At 43.0% G+C, this 17477-nt stretch overlaps 1 protein-coding gene across 7 annotated transcripts in view; it reads left to right on the top strand.

Annotated features, from left to right (window-relative positions):
- Nucleotides 1-17477, top strand: part of Nedd4l (NEDD4 like E3 ubiquitin protein ligase) — a 304979-nt gene that overhangs the window by 242013 nt on the left and 45489 nt on the right. For 5 of the 7 annotated variants that reach the window (XM_076836530.2, XM_076836529.2, XM_076836526.2 and 2 more), the window contains 6 exons: nt 3478-3610; nt 4640-4816; nt 7681-7755; nt 14364-14495; nt 15002-15121; nt 16228-16425. In XM_076836530.2, coding sequence (XP_076692645.1) covers nt 3478-3610; nt 4640-4816; nt 7681-7755; nt 14364-14495; nt 15002-15121; nt 16228-16425 — 835 coding nt within the window. The remainder of the gene's footprint in view (nt 1-3477; nt 3611-4639; nt 4817-7680; nt 7756-14363; nt 14496-15001; nt 15122-16227; nt 16426-17477) is intronic. The other 2 variants (XM_076836528.2, XM_076836527.2) reach the window with 1 other exon arrangement.

Here is a 17477-nt window from a genome sequence, read left to right as displayed (position 1 = left end):
GGGTTCTTTTCCCTCAATTTTGTTAGGTCCGGTCAGAAGAACTTGGACCCCCAGAATTATCTCTGTGAATTGATTCAGTTCAAAAATAACTCAGTTTTCACAGAATGCTGCAGCACCCTCAGAGGGAAATGGCTGCTGTTAGGAAGTATCCTAGTCAAGAGGTCAGACGGTGGTTGTTTGTGCCAAGCCAAGTGGTGACCACCTCAGTGACCGATGTTGCCCACCTGCTACAAGCCCACTGAGGACAGGTTTGAGTTCTGTCATTGACTCCCTGCTGCCCTGGGAACATCCCCACGGGGTTCTTCGTCGCCCTGCGCTCTCGCCACCCACAGACACATACCTGGTTCTTTCAGTGGCCTGCCACCGTTGCTTTCTCTTGTTTTGGGTTCTGTGGGTAGAAGCCCATCCTCCAAAACTAAAGCAAGAACCAAGAGTCTGGGGCATGCCCTTCCTGGGCCACTGCACGGTCACAGCCGACCAGCCTTCCTCTTCTGTCCAGGTCCTCAGAAGCCTTGGGCTGCTCTGCTCCTGGACTGCAGCAAAATACATTCTAAATGGACCACTGTCCAACAGGGGCCACTCTGGGAAGTGACTGGAGGTGCAGCCACTGCTTCAGGTCATCCCTGCAGTCACTACTGTACCATGGGTGAAGTGATCTGACACACTCATCTGTGGTTGGCCCTAAGCTTGATTTCAAGGCAGGTGGACCCATGCTCGCTCTTGCCATATTCCCCAAAGGGGTCAGTGAAGAATGTGTATGAAAAGCAATGACCCAAGGAAGACTGAAGTAGCCTCCTCTTATTTTCTTTTTCCCAGGAAAGTCATTTTTCCATTTTCCCTTTTGTCCCATCGTCCCAGTTATGGAACACCTACATAAACTTAGAGCAACAAATATGGACCTATTTTAATACATCTGTATCATTGAAATATTTGCAGAACTGAAAACTTGGGACTTAAGTGGTTAATTTCTCAGAAATAATTGTAAGTGCTCCTGCGCTCTCGACTTCTAGTCTCGGTTTCGCCAGCCCCTCGCTCACTCGCTTAATTAAATGCAGCGGCCTCCCCCGTGTGAACATTTCCCCATCACTACTTAAGACCATGAAAGCCCCTGGGTGGAATTTCAAATTCAGAGTTATCTTGTTTCTTTTGCTGTTTAATTATTTCTACTTCACACTGATTACTGATTATTTGAGCTCGTTGGATAAGGAAAATTGACATAATTGATTGTAAATGCATCTTTTTTTAAAAAAAAAATCTGGCACAGTAGATTTTCATATATTTCTGAAGGAAGAAAGATACAGACATAACATTAAATCTTTATTCTTCTCCACCTCTCTAAGTCCCTGTAAGAGCCCGGCATGTACAACGCACCTTGTTTAGGGACACTTAGCAGCATGAACAGGTTACACCCTTGGTGTGACTGCAACTGGCATTTCAAGGAAGATTTAAAATGTTGATAAAACTCTTGGATATGAAATATTTTCAAGTGATGCTGCTTGTCCTAAAGAGAAATTGCTTACATCCTCAAAAAGTGAGAAGATGTGTACTGTTCCTTTGCCTTACTACTGAAATTGTTCATACACTTTATGAAAGTATTCTGATCATTTTCCTTCCAAATTTTTCTCTGTTGTCTATTGATTTTATTTCAGCCATTGTGTGTTTAAGAATTGGATGTCATCTAAAAATGACAATTACATAAAATCACACAGCGTTGTTTGCTAATGTAGTCAAGTGTCATTTTTCATAATTCCGTCTTCATGCTTTCAGAAGTTTATTAATATACTTTTACATATTTTGACTTTAATAATTACCTCTATGATTATAATAATGTTTTCTGAAGACCTCTATGAAGTGTACTGTTTTACTCTAGTTATATGTAATATAACTGTACAATAGGCAAAGAAGGTCTTTAGTTAAGAGTGCCAAACATTTGTGTATTGGGCATACAAATACAGTAAAACATTAATCCAGACACTAATGATAAGGAATTACGATTTAAATGTAGATTAAATAGAAGTACACTAACCTGCACACATGCCCCTTGACCAGGAAAGCTAATAGTGTAAAGATGTCCGTTGGAAATGCTCAGCTGTTGAGGAAGTCCGTGTTGAAAAGTCATCCACTTACTTGCCAACAGCTGCTAATTGCAGACTAGTCACTATCTCGGGGGCTCAGCAGGCACCTTTTGGGATATAGCATAAATTAGTCTGAGACTATACTAGAAACTTGAAAACCTTTGTTTTAGAAAGAATCTATAATTAGGCTCTTAATATTATTTCATTTAATCTGAAATAACTTTTTCATCTAGTCTGTAATATCAACTTGCAACATAATTTTTGTTAATGGAATATCAGATCTTATTGAAAGTGTGCTGAGAGTTTCCTCTGGAAAGCATTTTAGAATTTAAACTTCTACCCTGAAAGCCTCTGAGGAGTTTTTCTCCCCAAAGGACCATTACCTATAATATGCGGCAAAATGTTTTCAAGATTACATCAGTGTATTCAAATCTTGAACTGGGAACCTTATGTGACCCCTCCCACTATCCCCCCAAAAGATGTTTTAGTATTCTTTAAATCCCAGTGGACTTGGGAAGTTGGTTCCTGGTGTTTATTCAGATTTTTGAAGTTTGGAAGGAAGCAGGATGTGGAGTTAGGACTCTTGAGATTTTGTCAGAATAAGATAGAAAGCTGCTGGGTCAGCAGTTCTTTTGTCCAGTTGTAGCCATGAGTTTATGCTGTCAGTTATCTTGGGTCAATTGCTGATGACCAAAGTAGCTGCTTTGCCATTGTTGGACTCCTTAAAGATTTTCTTCCGATGAGCTGCATGTGTGAGCTTGCCTCTCACCTCCTTGCAGATGCCTCATGTGCCACATGGGTTGAGGGACTTTGATTCCTGTTCTTAAATACTAAAGTACATTTTGAGGTATCATCAGTGCTGTCTTGATGGTTTCCCCAGATCAAAAATACGTGGGAAAAAAACACCATGCCTGTACTGAAACCATACAGAACTTTTTTTTCTTATTGTCATTCCTTAAACAAGAAGGATAACATCTATTTTCATGGCATTTACATTGTATTAGGTATTCTAAATAATCTAGCAATAACAGTGTGTGGGAGCCCATGGTGGGTTTTATGCAAGTACTGTGCCATTTTCTATGAGAGGCTTGAGCATTTGTGACTTTGGTTTCCTTGGGAAGGGGAGGGGATCCTGGAACCAGTCCCTCATGGATACCAAGGGATGACTGTATGTATCTGAAAGATGCCCTAAAAATTGTGACCGCTACACTACAGACAGCATGCACTTGATTGGAAGGGACCTTGCCCTGCTTTCTCCCCAAGATAAGATGGAAGAGTTCTCTGGCAAGCAGTCAGGGTCAGTGGGTGTCACTGGTGTCCTGGCGTGCTGCCCTTAAGGTTAGACTGTCGGAGGGCTGTTCTAAATACCACTCCCCTTCTTGCACCCCCACCCCACTCTTAGGGACGTGTCCTCGGAGTCGGACAATAACATCAGGCAGATCAACCAGGAGGCCGCACACCGACGCTTCCGCTCTCGGAGGCACATCAGCGAGGATTTGGAGCCCGAGGCCTCGGAAGGCGGAGAGACCCCCGAGGTAGGAGGACCTGTCGTGATTCCTTCTCAGTGACTCTTGTCTGGGATGTAAAGATGATTCGCACAGCGAATGGGTTGCCATCTGGTGTTAATTAATTTAGCAAGTGCTTGTAAAAGCTGTGTTTGACAAGCACATGTGACTCTGTATCATCACAAAAGGGAATAACATTATTTCTAGTATGAAAATCTGAAGATATTTTCACTTGGTAATTTGTTTTTCCCCCAGAGTCTAACCATAGTTGAACAAGCCCTATTACTTGTTCACGACTCACAGACAAGTTTTTACTGAGTTGTTTTGACATCTTGAAGGAGATTTATGACCAAAAAAAAAATACAAATTTGGGTCAATAGAAATGTTTATAATCTTCTCTTTTAATGGTTGTAGTGCGTCAAACAATAATCTTGACTTCCATGCTGTCTTAACAGCTCTGTTCCCTTGCTAGAAATATATTCTTTTTAGACATTGAATTGGAAAGAAGACCATTCACAAACTGTTGCAGTCATCACAATTAGAAAAGCAAATTAATGATTTTAAAATAAATCCACTAGAAGTTGCTTTATTCCAGTGTTTAATTACAGCTTGTAGGATCTGTGCTGTTTTCATTATGAATCCTTAGCAGTTAGAGTAAAAGAAACCCATGGAAATCATTGGTGCACTCCTGAGAAGATTGTTTTAGCCCAAGTACATTTAACAAATGCTGTCAAGAAGCTGCAGCTCAGAGCGCTGGCTGGTGCCCTAGAGGTGTGCAAGCACTGCCCCTGCACCAGGCATCCTGGTCACATCTTGGTGGCCATGCCTCTCACTAGCTCTTATACCTCAAGAGAGTTACTGTCCATGCCTCAATTTGCTCATCTGTTAATTGGGACAGGAGTCATTTCTTCCTCATAATGATCTTGAAGTTTGTGTGCCTCGTGTGAAGTGTTGACTACATGTTCATTATAGCTATCCCCATGGTTGGCGTGTGTTTTCATTGAGGACAGGACAATCCCCAGTTCTTAGCATTTACCCCAATGTCTCATTCCTTGAAAGCCTTGGGAGACCATTTCAGAAGAAGTGAATATGGCTGGAGACTCGCTTGGCCTGGCTCTGCCCCCACCGCCCTCCTCCCCAGTGTCTCGAACCAGCCCTCAGGAGCTGTCAGAGGAACTGAGCAGAAGGCTTCAGATCACTCCAGACTCCAATGGGGAACAGTTCAGTTCTCTGATTGTAAGTAGAGGTCTCAAGCAATATTCTTTAATGTTGCTTCAGGAGAATCTTGTATGTAAATGACACCCAAGGGTCTTCCAACTTCCAGTTATCTCTGACATTTTCCAAAGTTTCTTCTTCCCCAGAAGCAAGATTATACTAAAATTAGCCCAGGCAGGTAAGAATATTTTTTGATTTGGAGAACAGCTATGCATCACCAGCTCTTTTTCTTGATTTGTTTTAAAAAAAAAAAAAAAAAAAAGGTTAAGGTTCCATGAATTCTGTAATTACTAGCTGTAATCTTGTAGAATTTCTTTCCCAGCCCGAAAGCTCATAAAAATAGTGCCTTCGTCATCAAGGTGTGTTTTTTTTTTTTATGGTGATGATTATTTCATGGTGATGATAGAAAAAGGCTTTGGGCCTCCTGATCTGAACATCTGAAGCCATGCCTCAGAAGTTTATAATTCCCACTTCACAGATAAGGGCATTCGAGTTAAGTGGCCATCCCTGACAAGGTTTGAATGGGAATAGAAGACACCTCCTAAGTCCCAGAGCATGAGTCCTTAAGAAAGGGTGTGTAAGGTGACACTGGTATCAAGGTAGCCTTTGGGCTGAGGTTCTCAACCATCAGAGAAATGCTTTCTAGAAGCTTCAGATAGGGCTGATCTCCAGGGAAAAGCAAAGCAATCAGTCATGAAGAGCTTTGAATTTGACAAGACAAAACTGCAGAGAAAGCCTATAGATAATCCTAGCATGTGTGTCGAATTAAGATGGAATGCAAACCCAGTGGTTCTCAAGAAACTGACCTGGAAGATGCACTATAGGAATATGGCAGTCTCTCCACTGAAAATAACATCCTAGAAACAGTCACTATCATGAGCATACTGAATATAAAGATAGGACTCCATAAATACAAAAGCCTAGCAAGCATTCATGAGATTTTCACTCCTTTGGCAGGGTATTTTCATTTCAAAAGACATAGTGGATCACTGTTAACATGAGTTGCGGGGATTACTTATTAATATGGTTTCACATTAAAATTCTGTAAATGTTTTTCAGAAAGAGGAATACCACTGAGATGAAAATTTAGTACTAAGTGAACAGGAAAAGAGGTTGTATATGTGGGATATTTGAATTGGTAAAGCTGTTGCTATGGGAACAAGCCATGAAGTCATGTACTTAATATCTATGAAAAAAGGAATTGCTGAAACCATAGCAATTGTATACCTTTAGTGAAACAAGTGAAAAGTCAGTTTTACTCAACTTCAATAATAAATTGGCATTTCTAGTTATTTGCATAGCAAGCTCTTGCATTTAATTGTTCTATAAGCAAAAATAAGCATGCACACGTATCTATCAGGTCCAAGTGCAGTACTTTTGTGTTTTCAGATTATGGTAAGGGTTAGAATGTCTAGGGAACACTTCTCTGTTTTTGCCTCTCAGGGTCACTCTGTAGTCAAGGACAGTAGCATGAACATTTATTCAAGAGTGACTCCTTTATGGAATCAACCTAGATATGTCAACAGATGAATGGATTAAGAAATTGCAGTATATATACACAATGGCATTTTACTCAGCTATAAATGAAATTATGGCATTTGCTGGTGAATGGATGGAAATGGAGAACATGCTAAGTGAAGTAAGCCAGACTTAAAAATTCACAGATCATATGTTTTCTCTCATATGTGGAAGCTAAAGTAAGATAAAGGAAAGAAAAGGGGGAGGATCGGATATCGTAAAGCTGTAGGGAAGATCAGTAGTGTAGAAGAAGGAAATTGAGAGGGTGAGAGGAGGATCGGGGAAGGGGAGGAAATGCAGAACGAATTCTTTAAAAATAATGTGCACATATAAATGCATCAGAGGGAATTCCACTTTTATAAGTAGAAAGAACTAAACAAAAATAGATGAGCGAAAACAAGACCAGTAGAGGAAGGAGACATGGGGAATGGGGGGAACATGAACTAAAATTGAATTGCATGCATGTGTGATTTTTGTCAGGATGAACTCAACTACTTTCTATAACTATAATGCTCTAATAATAAATATTTTTTAAAAAGCGACTCCTCCACACAAGTCAGTGTGGGAAAGCTACATGATAGTCCTTGTCACCGCCACAAAATTTTTCTTGGACATTATCTTATTTTACTTGTCATTGCAAAATGTTAAAAATAAGTGCATGTTACAGACTTGTATGGTGGCTAAATCTGCCCCAAGAGAGCCCCTTGTTTTCCGTCTGTGATCTGCTACCATCTCCATTCAGATCTGTCAGGCTTTGCTTAATCACATAGAATGGGAGGAACATTCTACATTTCGTACCAGGTTGGTTTTGGACGAGCCCCACTGTTTTCCTTCCTTTCTGTTCTGTACGACTTGAACTCGGAAGCTAAAATGATAAGTACCTCATCCTTCAGGAGAAGGAGGACAAGGTGAATTCTGAGTTCCTGGGGACATAGAGTCCAACCGATTCTTTGTCACCTGTGAGAGTCAGTCAATGTCAAATAGCCTTATATCTCTGTTCCTTCTTCCTTTTTCCTCTATGCCTGTGACATGAGAAGTCTCATAGAGCTGGCATCCCAAGCTAACTTCTTACTGCTGGCTACAGGTTGGGAGTGTTGCAGGGGTCGGTTGAGCTTCCCCCCAGTAGGTTTAGTCACCCTCTCTTGCTTTGGCTACTAATTCTAAGGACGTTGAAAATCCCAGTCCACTGAAAACACTGAGATTTGAAACAGGCTAACTTCACTCCCTAAAGGATCACTCTGATGATTGCAAAGGGATGTTTCTTTTAATTAATGCATAGGGTTGAGTGATAGAAATTTTTTTTAAACCAGTGAAGCTCCTTTCTAGGGAATGCCTTTTGACACTCCCTGTCTTTCTCTCCCCTCCAGCAGAGAGAGCCCTCCTCAAGGCTGCGGTCCTGCAGTGTCACCGACGCGGTTGCAGAGCAGGCCCACCTACCACCGGTAACCCATGCTTATTTCCAGTCACCAGCTGGCTTTTGGGCTCTGATTTGAAATCTTGGCTCCTAAGAAAGAGTTTTTCCTGTGCAGATCCATTCACCATGTCAATGTGACACTTGAAACTTGCCTCGCAAATTGCCCAAGGAGAGGGTGGGGTCTCCAACACACAGACTTGGTATTGCCACCCAGGTCAACAAAATGCTTAAAACTTTGCTGCTTTGGTTTTCACCTCAGTTTTCACCAATTCTGATGTGCTTCCTTGACGGAAAGTACTTGGTACGTTCGTAATTCCCTCCAGTTTGTGGAATGACTGTCACTGTCTCCAGCGAGCGGGGACCCTGCAAACTCACCAACCCCTTAAAACAGGAAGAACTCTTCTGGGTAGTCACATGCTCCTTTGCATCCCCGTGGCCTCAACTCTAAACTCCACAAAGACACCTGCTCTCTCTCTAAAGACAGAGAATTGGCAATAGTTTGTGCTCACTGCCCCACAGTTTAGTAACTATCCGCAACAGAAGTGGCAGAGGGTTAGCAACATCCAGGGTATGTAACAATTAAATATTCCAATTGGAAGACAGGTCAGCACTGCCTTGGGAAGTGTGGGGCATACACGTTACAAATGAGAGATTTTATGCAAACTTCTTTCCTGTTTTGGAGGTGAAAATATTATGCAGTTTTACACTTTTGATTTGGCATTTTGACCTTGACCTTTTTTTATTGCCCCACATCTGATTATTTTCTGACATACTTCATTATGTATGAATTTGAGGGGGGAGGGAAAAAGCACATTTAAAATTTTTGAAATCGGTGTCTTCCCAATCGTGTCCATTTTTACTTGGCTTCAAAGGATATTTTGGCCTAGGTTTTAGTTTTTGTTTAAAAAAATGAACTAATAAGTATATTAGTCAAGATAACTGATTCAGTTGTGAGCTACATAGAGTTGACTGGTTTATAACAAGCTTGACGAGAGCATCTTTGTGGGAGGGGTTCGGTATGGGTCCCCAAAAGAGAACAATCAGCTGTGATGAAAGGGGTCCTCCTCAGCCTGATGATCCTGTGATTTTTCCTTGATGAATTAATGGCACTTTCTCTCCTTTTCAAAATCAATGTCAATTTAATTTGCCAAAGAGCTCACCTTCCTGGAGATTGGTGGTTCCTCCCGCTTGTGCTGTGAACTCTCTGATCACCAGCGGCCTGCACCTGAGTGTTGAGTGCGGCAGATTTAGGGACCTGCTCAGTCCTGGACAGTGAGGGTGAAGCAGACTTGCTTCCATTTTTCCCTTCTTAACCATCTCACTTTGTTGAGGTTGGCATTGTTCACCAGACCAGGGCTCCAGCCTGAGCCTCCCTGGGCAGCAAAGGGTGTGGGGGGGGGGGGTTTCCTCTGGCTGCTGGTGGTCAGCGACTGCTCAGCTTCATTTGGCCCGAGCTGGTGTCAGGGATTCTGCTCTCTTGTCACCTGCCTTCCAACGCTGTCACAGCCATAATCCCCAGCTCACTGTGCAATGGGTCATCCCCTGAGTGCACTTCACTGATGTCAATTATCATTTAACAGCCCAATACCCCAACTAGGAGAGCACGGTCGTCCACAGTCTCGGGTGGTGAGGAGCCAACGGTAATGACACACTTTATCAGACATTAATTGCAGAGATCTGAAGGGGCGGTTTCATATTTTGATTAATGTTGAAAATGCTGTCACTTTTTAACAAATAAGATCAGCTCCATTGTGCTACAGAGATGCACATGTTTTTTATTTTGAACTTCCCCTTTTTGGGGAAAGTGGAATGACTTTTGGTCCCATTAACTATATTAGGAATACCATCAAGCTTTGGTTAACTGTGTTTAATTTGACTATTTCGAGTATAGTTTTGCCTTCTAGTGTTTGTACTCCTGATGAGCTTTTGCTTGTTGGAATGCTGGGTTAAGGTAATTTCATTGGAAGGTAATCAGAAGCCATAGGAAATGCATGAGTTTGTACATGTGTGTCCTGGTTGTGCACTGGGCTACATTCTCTGCATTTCCCATATCACATTTTTGTTTGTTTTTAACAGGGGGCCAGACTTTCTGTGCTTCCATCATGAGCTAGTGTCCTTTCTCTGCCCCAGAGACTTGAATCACAGGAGAATGGACGGGTTCATACAATTCCCAGGGCAGGGAGCATTCCCATTTTATCCCGCCTATAAAGACTTAACTTGAGCAACAAATATACTGTTTATGGTAACTTGGAAATAATTATTATGTTCACAGAATGAAAAACTTGGGACTTAATGAGTTAAGATGTTTAAACAATCTAGAAAATTTGCTACTTGAAGCCAATTACCTACTATTCTTCTTATTCGTTATTTTGAATATCTTATGCTATTCATGTTTGGGGTTAACTTTACTTTGGGTATTTTAATTGTCTCTGCTCTACTTGATCCTTAAAGTCAGATTAGCATTGAGTTTGTGCTTTGAGATGCAATAGCTACTTGAAGAATTTGCTTTATTGTTTCACCTGTATTGTTTTTGCTGTAACTGCTCATTAGTGTTGAATAACTTTACGTATAAAATAGCTGATTTTCTGAAGGATGTTGATAATTTACAAAAGTGATTTAGGTATATTGTTAGATTCAAGTGCTCAACGTTGTACAAGAGAAAATCAAATTGACATTCAGTAACAGTCAGCATGATTGACAATATTGAGCTGCATTGGCTTCAATGAAAGTCATGCATTGGGTGATCCAGGCTTAGGCTCCAGGAGGCTTCAAAGAATTCTACATGAACTTGCTTAGTTCCACTGTATGCTGGCAATGTCTGTGGGAGTAGTGGAGCTAGAGGTAAACAGATCATTCCATGAGATGATTTTAGTACCTCACTCTGCGCATGGTCAGTGTGTCATCCATTTTTGCATTTTATTGGCCTTGCAACCTGTTTTTGTCTTGGCATGTTGTGCCAGCTGATGATCGTAAATGGCAGAATAAACTGGATTAGTGTAGTACCAGGCTCCGTGATCAGAGTCCCCTGGCAGGACAAGGTGATCCATCTGAATGAGATTTCCATCTGACTCCAAAAACTTCCCTTTTCCTGACTTCTTGCCTGTGCTCTCTTTTTCCTCATCCATGAATTAAAATATGGGTTTGGGTTGGGTATTGATTTTTAGAAGACTTGAGCAAAATAATCCCTCCATGTGTCATTCATGCTGTGCTTTCTCCATACCTCGAGAAACTTGGAAGGAACCTTCCGGATCCAACCCCACTGCTTCCCTTCCACCCCACCATCCTTTGTTCTGTCTGCCCTGGATGTCCTGTTCCCCAGTTGTCTCCTAACATGGTTTCTGCCTCATGGACCCCCTTTCCTGCCCCTGTGCACATTGTCCTACACTGAATTGTGTGCCCAGGCTGGAGCTCCCCAGGGTGGGCTACCTTGCTCCTTCCTCTGGGCTTTCCCATGTACACACACATGCTGTTTTCTTTTAGAAAAGTAAATTGTCATATACATAATGCTCTACAAATTGGTTCTTTTTTACTTATGGTCATCCTTCTGGGACATGTTAATAATCACTTAATATTCAGTGATGTGAGTATAGCTCACTTTGTATAAATTTTCTACACTGAAGGGTGTTTAGGCTCATATACTGTGTGGAATAACCATCCTGGTATATCTGGCTTTCCTTAGGGTGCATTTATTCCTATAGTATAACAACAAGGCCCTGATTCTCAACTAAGCAACCATAGCCCTTTGATTTGTGGCAAGTAAATGCACACTGGTGTCACTTTCTGGCTGGCTAAGCCAGAGCCCTCCCTTTGAGATACCAGGAGAGGAATAACACAGTCCTTTAATCTTCACTGTGCAGATTCTAAAATTACACTAACATACTGCTCTGGCAGGATTCGAGCCAGTCTTGGAGAATCAGTGGTGGTCAGTATCAAAGTGGTTATTTACAAAACCATGTTGATACTTGTTCAGTTTAAAACATGATCGAGTTCATCATTTTAATGAAAGAAACAGAGCTGTTGTAAAGCAGGAGTTGGTAGATGTTTGCAATCATACAACACAGTGATAAATCCAGTCTACAAGTAAAAAGCTGTGAGATGGTAAATATACTAAGCCACAGGTTGGGAGGGTGGGTTGTTGTTTTTGTATATTTGATAACCCACCTCATTTCCCGGGGTGGTCTGGAGCATGCTGTATGCACACAGCAGTAGTAGAAGTCTGTGGCCCCAAGGCTGGGGCTGTTCCCAGGATGTACTAGCCATGTGCATCCAGGCAGTGTTTTGAGTCACAAATGGACTCCTCAGCACAGTCTGTTCTACATGCTCATTTGGAGAGGACACAGTAAAGAAACATTTTAATAACACCCTCTCACATAAATGCCACTAAATTACAGATCACCAGTTCAATTCTCTAAAGAAGGTACAATGGACATTTTAATCAAATTCAGTGTACTCTCGACTACTCTGCCGTTTTCCATAAACTGGTTAGTACTGTTAATTGAGCTATCGGTGAAAATAACCTAGTCCCTGGAAATTCGAACAGCTTAGACTTCAGTTCTGAGATTACCCACAGCACAGCCAAGTTTTTGCAATTTATCAGTCACCTCATAAATATGGTTTCCAGGGACACTTAACTGTACTAGTAGTCTGAAGATTTCTGGAACTGAGTTTTCTGAGAGCAGAATTGCCTCCCCCCAAGAAGTAACACAGCAGGTAATCCCGGTAACTCAGGAGGCTGAGGCAGGGAGGATACCAGTTTTGAGGCCAGCCTCAGCAAGTTAGTGAGGCCCTAAGCAACTTAGACCCAGTCTCAAAAGTTTTAGAAAATAAAATAAAATAAGGACTAGGGTGGAGCTCAGTGGTAAGCCCCCTGGGTTCAATCCCTAGTACTGAAAAAAAGGACAAAAAAACAGACTCCACTTAGTATTTCGTTTAGTCAGAGGCATTTTGAATATATAAATCATTGTAAGTCAGAATATGGTAGCATGCACTTTGCCAAAAATACTGATTGACTGCTAAGAGTAGGTTTTTATCATTGCCTCAAATAAAGGTAGCCTAGAACTAGTGCTTTGTGTTAATGTCCAGCTGGAGAAGAAAGAACAGGCAGCTCTGCTCAGGCTGTGGGTTAATCTGTCTAGTCATGAGAGGACTGAAGTCTGCAAGTTGAGGTTTCTTCTGCTCCTGTCGAATCTCTCCCCACCTGGATCCAGGTGGTCATCTTGGAATTATTTTATGACACCTTTGGGATTTACCAAAAAAAAAAAAAAAGTCAAGGAAATGGTTGCTGCATTTTTAGCAGGATAATAATCTTGCCTTGCTGGGTCAGCAGTAACTACTGAGTCTGTTGCTTCCCAATTAATTGTGCAGTTGCTTTTTCTCCAGAGTGTGCTGTTAAGCTTATGAGGTGGCCTCCAGAGCCTCTTCGGATGCAGCCCTGAGTACCTGCAGGGGACTTGCTTGTGCTTTTCTGGGGTCCACTGAGGGGCCCTGTGACTATGACCTTCTTTGGCTGCTCAGGTTGTTAGTAGTGAACAGAAACAGTGGTATAAAGACAGGAAGGTGTAGGGCCAACAGATCTACATCCTCAACCTCATTAAAAAAAAGAGTAACGCCTTGTGAGACACCTGGAAGCTCAGAGAAGCTACCCTAACTAGGAAAGGTAACACCCAGGGCAGCAGCAGCCTCACGGAACAGGTCACTCCTAGTTGTTGGACCTTGGTTCCTTCTCCCAGGAGCCTGGGGTTCCTGGCTGCCCTCCTGTTTCTGAGCACTTGTCTAGAGGTGCCCTTCCCAGGACAGCTCTCACCCCACGCGTCCAGTGACCTCATGAGTCCCTGACCTATCCTTGCTCGTCTGGTGTTCCTGCATCCAGACTGCCTTTCTTGGACTGCTTCTTAGAAACAAAAGTCTCTTTCTGCAGTCCAGCTTGGGTTAGCCAAATGTAGTCAGTCTCCCTGGAGACTGCCCATTGTTCATTGGCCAGTTAAAGGGACACATTCCTTATCGGTGTACTGGGTAGGAGTGGTCTCAGTTTGAGGCTCCTTGGGATTCTTCTGTCTGGTGACAGGACCTCCCCAGCTGAGTCATGCAGATGTACCTGTGCTCCTTAGATGCCACCATGGGAGTCTGAGCATCCAGGAGGGTCTCTGTTTTGGATTTTTATTCTGCCCCAGATGCTGTCATGTACAGGGCCTCAGTAGCTGGAAGAACCCAGGACTGCGCTAGAGGAGCACCCCTGTGCCATTGTGTGGAGCAGGAGTGTCCATCGTGTTGAGTAGCTTGAATGCCTTTCAACTCTACGTGGTTTGACAGTGAAGTTTAGTAACTAGAACAGATCATAGTGTCTTTCTCTTTCCTAACAGTCACCTTAGCAACAGGTAAGACCTCGGGGTCAGAAAGTTGAGTCTGTGAGAATGTGGAGCCCCTTCACCCAGCTGTGTGGGGTTCGTCTCACGGTGGATTTGAAGCTCTTAAAAAGCTATCATTGTCTTTCAGACACTCTTTGGAATGTTTTCTGTGCAAATGAAACTAACTTACCTTGTCCAGAAAGTAGAATTATCTGGTTGTGTGTTACTTTATTAAAACTGATCAGAATACAAATGCTAGTTGTTAAATAATAACGATTTCTTGCACAAACAGCCATCAGTGGCCTATGTACATACCACGCCGGGCCTACCTTCAGGCTGGGAAGAAAGAAAAGATGCTAAGGGACGCACATACTATGTCAATCATAACAATCGAACCACAACTTGGACTCGACCAATCATGCAGGTATGAAGATCGCCATCCAACCTAAACGCAGGCCCAGGCCATAACAAACAGGACACACATCACCCACGTCCTCTCCCAGTGTTTATGTATTGCTCTGAAGACGTTGTTTACCAAAAATAATAATAATGGTCTCAGAAAAGACATGCATTACTTTAATTACTTTAGTATAGCATTTGCCTAAGGAAGACTTTGGTCCTCAAATCGCTCTGTCCTTGGATCTATTTTTTAAATGTAACATGAAAGGTATTTTCAAAATCAGCCTGTTGCAGCCCTACCCTGCACCCCCTTCTTCGGAGGCTAGTTTTTATGGGGGCCAGTGATTCATTTTTATTCCCCTTGAATGTGTTTCCCCATCCTTTCCCCCATTATTATGTTTAATTATTTCCTCATGCTTGAACTAGGCCAACCCTCTTATTATTGCTGTGTGGTGTTGTTTGGGTTCACGCTTCTAGTCACACGCAGGGAGATCCTCATGTGAAGCTAACTTGTTTTTGCCTCCAAAATAGCTTGCAGAAGATGGTGCCTCCGGATCAGCCACAAACAGTAACAACCACCTAATCGAGCCTCAGATCCGCCGGCCTCGTAGCCTCAGTTCGCCAACTGTAACTTTATCTGCCCCACTGGAGGTGAGAAGGCTCCCTCGTCTAACTGGGGTCACCTCTGTCCTGTGGCTTCTCCTCATCTCTCTTCTCTCTTAACGCGGACTTCAGTTTTGCAGCCTCCTCCTGATGAGTCGTGTGTCCCGGGGGTGTCCTTGTGTAGCCTCCCCACATGCTTCTCCGTCTCACCCAGTTAACATCCAGGCCTGGCACGGTCCTCATCCTCCTCTGGCTGACGCCGTGCGTGGTAACTTGTGCTGGATGTGGCCTCTCTTCTCAGAACTTCTTCCATTCTTGTTGTGTTTTGCTCCTTATTGCCTGTTACCGCATTAGAACTGCATAGTAACTCTCTCAAGTACCAGTGCTTATATTGAGTTTCGAAACATAGCTGTTGCTTTGATCATTTTTTCCTTTGACTGTAGGTGATCTCATGGGATGGGCGTTCATGTCTCTGATGCACATCTGCCCTCTGAGTCATTGCTGGACATCTGCTTTGCGCTCTCCTGTTTGTGTTGTTTAGTGCCATCCCTGGATGTCACAAATGTCAGAGTTAGAAAAGCCAGAGAGGAAACATTTGAGGTTCTAAACTTGACCGTGGGTTGGTTTCTTCTTTCTCTGGGTCGGGCTGCTGCTAGGTGGGAAAGGGTGACAGCTCTTCCGGGCTCTGACACAAACATGGCTAACAACTAACTCTGTCATTCCAGGCGATTGTCTCCGTTGGTGGAGGTTTTTCTTCTGTGCTTTAAAATCTGCCAATCTGTTCTTTGGTTAGACTGTGAGCTCGTTGAGAGCAGGGGCCTATTTTTCTCCATTCTCTGTAAATTCTCCATCCATAAGGCTTAATATCAAAGAGTATTTTTGATACTTACCAAGTGGTTGCTAAAGAATGATGGTTATGAGTATTTAATATTGTTGTGTGTTTAACCAACAATTTAAAAAAAAGTGTAAAGAAAAACAAAGTATAAAGTTAGGTGGATTTAAAAGTAAGCAAAATGAAGAAACAGGGTTTCCAGGAGCTTCCTCCTTGTCCGTGTCCAAGGAGGAGCATTCTGCAAGCCCCGGGTGCATTTGACGCACTGACGCACTGGAATGGCACACAGTCAAGAGTTCTAATGCTCATTATTATTCCTTAGGGTGCCAAGGATTCACCCATACGCCGGGCTGTGAAAGATACCCTTTCCAATCCACAGTCCCCACAGCCATCACCTTACAACTCCCCCAAACCACAACACAAAGTCACACAGAGCTTCCTGCCACCGGGCTGGGAAATGAGGATAGCTCCCAACGGCCGGCCCTTCTTCATTGACCATAACACAAAGACTACGACATGGGTAAGGCTCTGCTTTTCTTGGGCTCCGTGTTCATCGTGAGGTCTGGCATTGATTCTCTGCTCAGCCCTCGAAGCTCTTGGGAGTTTCCCAGACTCCAAAGCACGTCTCCCGAGGGTCTCCTGGCCCGCTGTCTGGGCTGCAGGTCTGGGCTGGCGGGCAGAGAGGGTCTGAGCACAGATGCCAGCTGCAGGGTATTGCTGTCGGGTTGGCCTGCCTGTCCTCACAGCACACTGGGGACATGGCCAGTATCGTTGGAGATGTGGCCACATTTGGAATAAATGTGTTCCATATTGCTAGGGTTGTTTTTTTTTTTTAATCACACCTCCTACAAATTATTTAAAAATACTTTTTCTTTGTCAGATTTCTTTTGAAACTTTATTGACATTACCCCACCTTTCCTGTCCTATCGCTTTAGTTTTTAGTGTTTATGTCACATCGGTATTTTGCATCTCATGCATTGAATGACTTGGTTGTAAATCTGACCACTCTCTTCAGTACATGTTTTGTCATAGTCAATTTTTCTTACCGTGTTGTTATCTCATTGTGCTCCTGGATCATTTGTGAGAAAGAACCTGAATGATGTAGTATGCAAATGTGAATGTGCACATCTTCATATTCCTCTCTCACTTCATTTCTTTTGCCGGATCCGTGGTGGCTTTTTCTAGGCTGTGGCTCTTCTTAGAAGTGGCTGGTGTTTTTCTACTGTATAATCTATAGACCTCTAAGTCAACCGAAATGTGTTCTTTCATCTCTGGGTTTTGATGCTGCAGGAGGTGCGTATTGCCTCCTGCCCCCTGTCCCTGGTCGTCTGAGTAGAGTCCCTTCCCAGACTCCCTTGGTCCTTGCATCGTTTGTGCTGCTTGCTTAGGACTGAGGTTTTGTGAAAGCTGGTTGAGTTTGGAGATTGTCTCTGGTTCCAGCTCTTCAGCCTTGGATCTGCTTTGGATGCCTTTCCCTAGTGGTCCACACCAATACGTCCAGTTGGGAGAGCAGCAGTATAACGTTAAGGAAAAGGCGTCGACCAAGGTGACCTGGACCGTCATTTGTACTTG

Source organism: Callospermophilus lateralis, chromosome 17 (genome assembly GCF_048772815.1).
Source record: "Callospermophilus lateralis isolate mCalLat2 chromosome 17, mCalLat2.hap1, whole genome shotgun sequence".
In the NCBI taxonomy this organism is placed as follows: domain Eukaryota; kingdom Metazoa; phylum Chordata; class Mammalia; order Rodentia; family Sciuridae; genus Callospermophilus; species Callospermophilus lateralis.
This window is presented reverse-complemented; position numbering and strand designations above follow the sequence as displayed.